We start from the raw sequence: 10931 nt of genomic DNA, 5'->3' as shown, positions 1-10931 counted from the left end.
AATGCTGTGGCACATGGTAGGCCTGAAACGAAGACATATTTTGTCAAACAATTTCCAGTTTAAAAAGATCTACATCCATGTGATTGGTTTGTCATCCAGTAACAAGGCATCAGGTTTGGGTATGAAGGAGGTTGCATGAGACCAGTCTTGTACTGGGTACTAGAAATAGCAATTAGCTGAGGTGAGAGGAGTACAGAAATTTCTTGCATGTAGGGTGCAATCATTTTGAGACTCCATGGAGCTATGCCATTCAGAAAAAAAGAGGACTATATTGTTGTGATGGTGGCCACATAGTCTGAGAGGATATAACTGCCCTTGCAGAGAAAGGAACAATACTTTTTTGTGCTGCTAGGTGAGAAATGTACCACAATTTGCAAAGCTGCTGATTAGAATAGTTGGTCAAGTGTGTATTGTAGGTGTGTTTGCTTCGTACCACTGGAGGTCAGTATCCTGTCTTGTTTTATTAAAGTATGCTGAAGGAAATTCTTAACATGATGGTGCCAATATTCTATGCATTTTTCTGTGGTGTGCCTACATTAACCTGCTAGTAAAAGATACAGATTATGAAGCTTTGAGCCCTGTATGTCACCTCTGCATCACTAGTCCAAGCACATATGAATTGCCAAACCAGTAGGAAAAAGTCAATTACTATGGTACATACTGCCAACCACAGCTTTCAGAAAGTGACAAGGATCTGTCATGGTGCAGGCATGGGCAAGGCTAGGTCTAACAGTGTAACCACAAAGCAATGGCAGAACCAGAGATGACTGCCAGGTCTATGTGCTGAACCTTGCACTGCACATTCTGTATTAGCTGGAGAGAGCCTTTGTGTCCTGGTAGCAGTCTGTAGTAAGACCTTTAGGCCTGGGTGTAAGGTCTTGATCCTGCTGCATCAAAGTGACAAATCAGTGTGTCTGAAAAATGTATAGAACTGGATAAACAGTGTCATGACAGAGCTGCGTGTGCCGTACAACTGTACAAAGACAATAGGCAATGATGAAAACATGCCATTCATTATCCTGGGCATTTACCAGATCAAGAATATCACTTTTCATAAGGCATTAACACCATGGTATCTGATCATTAATTCAGCTGCTAAACCGAAACCAGTGTGTTACGTTACTGCACATACAAAATAATTTTAGCAATGGATTTACCCATAATTCTGTCTGCCATTACAGTTTCTCTATCATATTTATTGCTCATGGACAGCACAACAATATTGACATCAGGGATTAGGGTACTGGTTCCTCTGTAGAATATACACTGATGGTCAAACTATGCCACTTGCCTACTGTAAGACATAGGGCAGGGTTCTATATATGGCTACACCTGCAGGACTATGGCTATAGTGATGCTTGGGGAATTTCATGATTTCATAGTCTCTAATGCTCTACAATGTTGCATATAACTTTCCATTAAGTGCAATGGTCAGCTCCTCTCACTGTACTGGGCAACACCCTTGGTTTTGCAATTCATGTATGGTAGCCTTCCACCCATTAATTATTTGCTCTGTCCTCTGAGGTATTCTGCTCTCCCTGCAATCAGCATGAATGGAGTATAGGCCATTGTCATCAAGCATTTGACTGTTGCCAGCAGCAGCCATTACACAGTGTTATGAATGATGATCTGTGGCATCCTGGATGTGGATATAGTCACTGTTTATCACAGCACTGCAGTGCTACTTTATGCACATACATGGAAGCTGTATATGCCCCCAGGCCCTTATTTCTTTTTGTTGTACTTGTTCCTCTCTTTGATTGCATTATGTGCTGTTCCTTACAATATCTACACTGCTACATAACCATGAGCATTGTTTTATGCTACTGGATATATGTTTGCAATGCACAATATTTAATGTCCTCTTTATTATACAAAAGTTTCCCATTTATTTGTATATTGTATGAGAAGCCATTACTTTCTGATGTGCTTTTTGTATGTAATAATAACATAGTATGCATCTGCACAGTGGGCATGGCGGTCTCACAGATGTTAAGTTGAGTCTGAAAAAACAATCCACACAGGCAGCAACTGTTAACAAATGCCAATGTTCAAAAAATTCTCTCCCTACTGTATTTTGTGGAGTTTGTTGTTCAAGCTCTGTGCCTCCCAATTTTATGGTTGTACTCAGAACCTATAGTTTTATTGGCATACTCAGCATCTATAGTTTTACTCGGCATACTCAGCACCTATCACTTTACTGTCATGCTCAGTACCTGTTGCTTTATGGTCATACTCAATGTTTGTTGCTTTATGGATATATTTAGCACCTGTGGTTTTCTGGCCAGACTCAACACCTGCCATGTTTGCTTTTTCGCTTTGTGAATTAGTTTTGCTTAGAAAATGGTGTACAGCCCACAAACAGCAGCCTATTGGATAACAGACTTCTCCTACTAGGTAGTGACGTATGATGAGAACCAGGTATCTAGCCTGCTGCTTCGTGGCAGCATATCAAGCCACTGTGAAGCACCAAGTCAGAAGAAAAAAATTGGCCACCATCTTGCTTTGCACTTGCTAAATGCAGGTGAATAGTGAGTGTCATCTAAAGAAGCATGTTAATAAAACTGAAAAGAAAGAAAAACATAACAAAAGTAACTGTAGCAGCAGTTACAAGGAGATGAGCTGCCATTTAACTATCCCCTCACTATCCATGGCACTCAAAAAGCTAAATTTAGTGAGTGCTTGAAAATAAAACTAATTCAGATAATTACATTAGACGGATTTTCTGTGCGTGCATGAGACAGATAGAGAAAGAGTGTGTGTGTGTGTGTGTGTGTGTGTGTGTGTGTGTGTGTGTGTGTGTGTGTGTGTGTACGCGCACACGTGTGTGTTTGTGTTCACCTACTTCTGAATTTCTTTGCACAAGAATTCTGGACAAATCCAACAGTAATGGGGTGATACAGACCCAAAATAAGGAAAATGTTTTAAACATTACCCTAGTTCACTTAAAAAATGAAGGTAGCAAGAGGATTTCATCAGCATACTTGTTTCTGAACAATACATTCCAAGGCTGGATTTACTGACTAATTGCAGTCCTCTGACATTTACTAGAAAATCAAACTTTATTTTGAGAGACAGAGCAAACATATGAGGCAAAATCGGACACATTCTAAAAAATCAGCAACAGTTGAGAGCTATGTGGGGTAGGGAATGCATTGCTTTGCACTGCATGCATTTTTTTCATTCATATGATCACAGTGAAATATTTGAGATGTAGACAGTTAAGAAAATGGCTGCAGTTGTTAGGCTCATGTGTACGTCTTTCTGTACTTCTGTATGTGCATGTGTGTGGGTTGGGTGTGCATCTCTGTATACTTATGGATTGACTCTCACTGCAGCTGCATCTGTTAATGTGTATGCATGCATACATATATCAACCTCTGTATGTGTAGGCATCAAATACTTACATAATGTACATATGTATACTTTAGATATAAAATATGTCTTTGAACAGCAATTACATATCATACAGTAACTATGAATCATTAGGCAAAGGAATTATTTTACATTAAAGATATAAAAAAATAAATGACTTAGCAGTGCATTTTGTAAGTACAATAATGCCCTCCAGGGTGGACATTATTGGAGAAATAATAGAGCTTCCAGGGGTACAGCAGTCCTCTACCTCATCTTTGGGCCTCATACTACCCCTGGGTGGTGGGTTGTTTTTCTAATAATGCATTAGCAGTGCTTATATTCTGCTTTATTTGTTGTTCTTGTTGGAGACTACAATCAATATGTGTTCTTATGTTGGTACTTACTTTCTGATGTCTTTTATACATTGTATTTGCCTATTTGGCTTGAGTTGTAGGTGAAAAAAGTCTTTAGGCCAGGTTGCTAACCTGGTTAATAAATGAAAATAAAATAAATCCCCAAAAGAACACCACCATGTAAAATACATTAAAAAAATAAGATTTTATTGAAACAGCTGAACATTCAGCAACAGTTTACATTAGAAACTGTAAATAGATAATACACCATGTGACAACTTTTAAACTGTTAGCCTGATATAAAGACTTTAATTCAGTGCAGAAATTGCCAAAGCATTCCAAAATCAGCTGTATTAAAACATATAAATATAAACAATGTTTAATGTGTTAACAGCACAAAATGAACAAAAGATTCACACTGAGAGCAAGTGTAATTATTTTTTCTATACAAATATGTCACTGATACAAGTAAAACTACACCCAGGATTCAGATTCTCAGTGTATTAACAACATACATATCATACACACCGACTTATGTGGCTGAATCCTTCTCAAGACTGGGGTGTAGCCAGAAATTTCTATTTTGTTTTATTCTCCAACCTCAGTTTGCTGTCACCACCACCCACCTATGAAATACCCATACATACATTTCATCCCTTGCCCCTACAGTCAGAGAAAAAAGCCCCTTTACAGGAATATTCCTTTTCAGAGTGTGTTGTGTACAGTTAAGTGTAGTTTTAGACATTATTTAGATTTTGGTTAAGACAGTTGCATGATATTCTGGGCTCTGGCAACCTTAATAAAAAAACTCAGGTGAATACATGGGGTATGCCTGGCTACACCCTGCTCATGTCTGAAGGTCAGTACTTCCCTCATGTGACTAATGCATCACTTGAAAATCACAACTGCATATTAAATCAACTACTGCTCAATTACGTGTTGAGCTTTCACAGAAAGGAGGGCAGTACTCCTGTCTTAAAGGTTTGTGCAGATGTGCGGTAAGGGGCAATCTAAGAATTTTGCAGGCATAATATGTATGAAGCCTAAAATTTTCAGTTTTATCAATTTGAAAAACACATGGTCTTAAGGTTGAAAATATTACTGTGTACTGAAAACAGTAGATGCCAACATCTGTGCTTCACTCACATATAATGATGACAAAATAAAATGAATATTAACTCGCTATGACATATGTGCAGAACTTCTCAAAATACTGCCAAACTTCATCATTATTTGCTCACAAGTGTGCAAGATTGTCAAACTGCAACATATATATTTTGGTCTGATGCAAGCAAAATACTACATAAAAACATTATGATGCTCTGCTGATTTAATGGAAACTTCTTTTGTTTTGGGAAGCACATAAATAAGTTTAAAAATTTTAGTGCACATACTGGGAAATATGTGTCCACCTGACCTGTATAAACCAATCAGAATGCACATTTGATCCAACATATTTCATTAAGGGGGTTCAAAACCTGTAGAATGACCTGCTGCAGTTAATTTTGTGTTCAAGAGTGGTATTACTAATGCCTACTGCTACACATATTTACTGCTTTGCTCATAGATTCCCTGCATACATCTTTTCTATAAGCCATGTTTTGAAACCTAGTAGTAGTGCCTGGAAAAACTTTATTCCCAGTTTAAGTAGTACTGTTAATTATGTATAACTTACATGTATAAACCGCATTTAAAGTGCAAGCTAGAAACATTAGTAAGTAATGATTAAAAAAAAGTTTATGGATATGGTAGAAAACCCTTCAGTTGGGGCACAGGCTGCAAAACCCTCATTCTAACCTTTCTTGTTTATCAAAACTTCAAAATCAGTCCACTTTCACATATTTAACTGGCTACTAAAACATGTATGTCAAACTAAAGTTGGACACATGTTGAGGGTTTTGCAGCACAACGATTATATTGTTCTAAATGTATGGTTGCATAGTCAGTACCTCTGAGCCTAAACTTATTTCTTTTTTAGTAAAAATTAATTTTATTTATAGATTATGCTAAATGGGTTGAGGCCCATTTTTTTCTGTGGGTCAAGAAGCACTGTCCAATTAAGTGATGAGCTCATAGTCACATAACAGACAAGTGGGGACTGATGGAATCAAACCCAGGATGAAACACATTAGCAGCTCATAGCCTTAATTCTATGTGCTAAACTCCCAGACTTCAATGATCAACATAACAGTGTTCAATATCTGAAAAGTAAAAACAGTTTTTGGCCTCCAAGGACTATATAAAATTCTTTTAACCCACTTAAAAGCGTATCTGTAGTAGCAGTTAAGATCATATTGAACCTCTTCCCCTGCTCCAAAGACCATTTTAGTCATCCAATCACTCATGGAAAGAATGACTTCCAGTTATATTCTGCATGCTTTGAGATCCACATGTTCATGGTAAAAGTAAATCAAATCCAGCACTTCCCAACTTTCCCTTGAATTCTGCATAAGAAATGAAGCTATCCAAAAAAAAGATAATAAGGCAGCTGTCATTGTATTACTGTGGGTACACTTCATAGTAATGTCACTTACCATCCAGTATAAAAATAAACCACAAACCCAATGGTTTATACACAAATATCCTTGAAAACAAAAATAAAACATCTTAAAATTATACACTTTACTCACACTTAAAACCTCTGACAGGCTGTTAAAAACACTTCTACACAATTCCCCTCTCTCTCTCTCACACACACTGAAAGGGAAGAGGTATCACAGTTGTGTTCAGATGAGGCTAATAAAAAGCCACTGTGTACTTTTTGGTCCAGCCAACCACGAAAAAACGAAACCTTTCAAAACAGTTCTGTATACAGCATAGATACTTGTCAAAGGAAGTCTTTTTTATGCTTTGATTAAAAAGGCACTTTTCACGATCCTGATTTCTGTCATCATCCAGTGAGACACTGCTGATGAATACCTGTACTGTATTCCCAACATCCATCCCCAAGGTACAGCATTAGTGCGAAGTCATGTGATTATTCACATGAGGTGTGTTGGATCCAAGAAAACCAAGCCTCTGCTTGTTCTTTCTTTGCTCTGTCATCTGGAAAAGAAGAAACACAAGAGGGGTTGTAGTTGATTTTATCTGTAGACAGTTTGCACAGTTAAACTGACGGCATCATTCATAACTGGCTTACAGTACTGAAAACATGAGAGATTCAAACACTTATTAGATCACTCCAGACATTCTGGTTTTAAATTTATCATTCTGGACTATGTGGAAATGGATGAGCTTGAAGGGGATGTCAATGGTGTTTTGGAGAAAAAAAAGAATTATGCTGGCAGTTGAAATTAAATGCATTCAGAAAACCAGCACTTAACTATTATTGCTCTATTAAGAGTGCATTGAATTTACGTAACCTGCCACAAAATCTGTAAAGGTTTTTTAGGGAATTTTTTGAGGAAATATTTTAGTACTAAAAATATACTAAATAATAAACTTATATGTAGAATGTGTATAAATGTATATATGTTTAGTTACTTTAACCTCAATTCAGCTAGAGCGTCTTCTGTGTGGAGACATGTGTGAATGGGCATACCTTCGTTGAAGGTTGTGCGTCAGGCCTGGCAAGCCGGTACGTAAAAATCAACTGCCAATTATTAGCAGACTGGAGTTCCGCTGTGGCGACCCCTAACCGAGAAAAGCCGAAAGACACAAACTTTAACCTCAATTCTGCTTTGATTAGCTTTATTGCATCACACCAGAGATTTAAACAGTAATTTCAAAAACACGCATTTTTTCATGCTGCTATTACTATGTAGTACTGGTATAATTCCCTTATTTACCATACTAGTGGACGTTCATGTACACTCATGCACACACCTACACACTTTTATACATTACTAGTTTACTTCATTCACTGTGTTTTGCACTTTTGTGTGTTTTTTCTTCTAGTTTTATTGTATAAACATGTTTTGGGGCTGTAAACATCAAAACTGTCATAAAAGTTTTTTTTTTCCAAAGCACTGACATTTTTTTCTGAGCTAATTACTTAGTTTTTTAATACACACTATTACACATGGATGGATATTTACTAGATGATATTATTAAACACATGTATTTTTATATTTATAGTGTTCTGGTTAGATTATGTTTATGGTTAGATAGCTATGTGTTTTGTCTTGATTTTAGTTCTTGTCACAGACCTGATGAAGGCTTTATTGTATTAGGTAGCCAAAAGCAATGTTAGTTAAAAGTATTTTTGTGTGTATTTTATGCTTTTCTTAATACCTGATTTTGGAATGTGGGTTGCGAATAGATAAGTAGTATTTTTCTTAACTAGGATTTAGTTTGATCTAATCAATAGTAATGTGTGGGGGTGAGTACTTGTTCTAAAATGCACTTTTATGGCCATGTTTATTCTGTTTGCCTTGAATAGGCTGGTTTAAAATTAAACAATATGCAGATTTTCCACACCTACATTTAAGTATATAAAAGCTGATATGTTTAACATTGTTAAAATATTTCTGATTTTTTTTGTTAATGAGGATTGCTTATCTGTGATGAATAAAGGCTTGTTGCTTTGGAACACTACCTAGGTTTCATGATTTTTGGAAATTATTGTGACTGAGCTCATCAACAAAGTTTTAAGACCACTAGTTTCTTTTTTATTTTACACATTTTAACTCTCCATTTACTGGCATTAAAATGGTATGAAACTCGTATGCTAAATGGAACATTGCATCTTAGGGCTACATCACCTTGCAACTACAATTCAGCTATGAATTTGTTGGGTGTACATTTATGAATTCTTCATATGTCTGATTATGTGAACCTGTGCCTGCTGTTTAAAATAATTTGGCTTATGTCAATAAATCTCATTAGAATTAAACTCCGTCTCACAAGACCATCCAATCAAGTGGCTTTCAGTGACAATTTCCTACATGATGGTAAGCCTCCCAACTACCCCTTGTCAAGGACTTTACCTCTGTCTCCCTTCATCTAATACAACTTCTACAAAGGTCAGAAAACTATAGAGCGAGTTTCCGAACTTGTTGACAAAAAGCCACATAGTTAAAAAAGCTCAAGGATGCTATCCAATTCATGGCTCAATCTAAGGAGTTGAAAAACTTAACAAATTAAACAAAGCCCTTATAATGATCCTATGTATTTCATAGTCTTAATTTCTTAAGCTGTACGTGACTACTACAAACTATATTTTTGAGACTTTTAATCCCATGTTGCATCTGAATATGGAAATTTCTGATGGGCACCTAGGTCTTTACACAGTAAAGCAGCGTCTACTGGAAATTCAACTCAGACACAAAGCCAGTCCTAACAAGGACTAGTCTGCATGCCTTGAACCCACTGAGTGCTGAAATAACCTCTGTTTTCCACATAACCTCTGCATTGCATAAAGCAGGTAAAGAAGAAATAATGACTGAATGAAAACTATTACAGGCCAGTTTAAAAAAAGAGGACTGATGCTTCACTAAAGATAAAACAGCAATCAGTTAAAACTTAACTCCAAGATAACATGCCTTTATGCTATTTAAGCTGTTCCTTGCTAACTGAACTGCACAATTTCCCGCGTTTTTTTTTTTTTGCTTAAACCTACACTAATGCAACAGTAGACATGCCTTTGTAAACTTGTCACTATCTGATGAATCAAATAGCAAAATGAACTAATTATTTGAGCAGTACACAAACATCTCCATGGCATAACTGATTAAATCCCTGGCTGTCACCTATATGACTCTGTCTGGATTAGGTTACTCCTTCTCCCTGGAGCAGGTTGGAAAACAGAAGGTGAGGAAAGGGAAAAATCCATCTTCATGCTTGCTTGATGATGACTCCCTTTAGTCAACACTTGCCTCAAAGCAGCAGACAGCCACTGCTGTCCATGAAACACAAAGGTTCAATGCTGTTAGAAGGAAGGTCTGATGCTCAGAAAATGGTATAACAAAAAACATACATGAAAAATTCTCTGAAGAGTTCAGACCTTAAAGATTCATCTCATATTCAGCAAAGTCAAACACCTGATACAAAATATCATCAGTATCAGAGGCTCAGCAGACAGCAAACACACTTCTGAAACTGGGAAGAGCTGAAATCTGTGGGTTCTATCCCCATACCAAGTACTTGGATCAATGTTCCAATACTGACACTGTAGTACAGCATAAGGAGGGAGGGTCTGCATTTCTGAGGTGCCATGCTTTGGATGAGGCAGTTAACTGGCATCTCATCTGCCTGAACTGATAGAAGAGGTGGTCAAGTGGTTGCAAAAAATGGTATGGGACCCTTTGCAATATCCTGTACAAATTAGTCAGTATACCATCTTAGGTCTTTCCTGGAAATAGGACACAACTAGTGGGACTAACTTAGTAAATATGTGGACAGAGGGTGTGTTGACCCCACAAAAACATAACATCCCATGGTACTGTGATCAGTTCTTAGCAGCAGCTACTAGACCCTTACTAAATAAGACTGGGGCTGTACTTGGGATCCCAAACCTCTGGTGCATATTATCCCACTGTGGAAATGGCAGCAGCAAAATCCAGGAAAGAAAAAAAGAGGGAGTTGTTGGACAGCAATACAGGTTTATAGGTTCATAGGTGACTACTAGGCTAATGGCACAACAGTCTTTACAAGCCTAGCCAATAATACCCAGGATACAATGATACTGTACCTTAATTCCCCAGATAAGGGCTGGGGTAGTATCAGAGTATTGGGTCTTTGGCTGTTGGAGCCGAGTCATTTTAGAGACTGCCTCTGTCCATAAGGGACATAGGCAGTACCCCAGGAGTGAATTTACGGTTCCCTTCCATTTACCAAATTCTTTTTGAACTGAGTGAGGGATGGGCTTTACTTTATGAAAATAAGAAGTTTATTCCATAGACGAGGTTGCCCTTGGGATATGAGTCTGTTAGAATCACAAATAAGGCTCATGTCCATGGAATGTGTAACCCTTGTAGAATTTTTCTTCCGAATATGTAACATTTTTATCAGGACTGGATCAGATAATGCCTTGCAGGTCAGGCATAAGTCCCCTCTCAATAAACAATATGAGATAGAGTAAAGGAATAGGGCCTTTAGTAACTCTGCATAAGACGTGTCTTACACTTTGTATTTTTTTAATGAGAAACCTCTGGGGCCGCTCCAGTTGGTGTAAGTGCCTGGTTAAGTACATGCATTGTATTCGATTATGGGCCTGATGAGGGCCGAGTACAATGGTACCATGACTTTCTTTGTTCTTGATGCCATGCCTTTACTTATAAG

The 10931-nt window shown here is 37.5% G+C and overlaps 1 protein-coding gene across 2 annotated transcripts in view; it reads right to left on the bottom strand.

Moving 5' to 3' along the window:
• Window positions 1-3896: 3896 nt before the first annotated feature.
• Window positions 3897-10931, bottom strand: part of ITPR2 (inositol 1,4,5-trisphosphate receptor type 2) — a 2416542-nt gene continuing 2409507 nt past the window's right edge. For both annotated transcript variants that reach the window (XM_044087657.1, XM_044087658.1), the window contains exon 57: window positions 3897-6755. In XM_044087657.1, coding sequence (XP_043943592.1) covers window positions 6669-6755 — 87 coding nt within the window. In that variant the 3' untranslated portion in view covers window positions 3897-6668. The remainder of the gene's footprint in view (window positions 6756-10931) is intronic.

This window comes from Protopterus annectens, chromosome 11.part0, assembly GCF_019279795.1.
Source record: "Protopterus annectens isolate FY-2018-M chromosome 11.part0, PAN1.0, whole genome shotgun sequence".
Taxonomy (NCBI): Eukaryota; Metazoa; Chordata; order Ceratodontiformes; family Protopteridae; genus Protopterus; species Protopterus annectens.
This window is presented reverse-complemented; position numbering and strand designations above follow the sequence as displayed.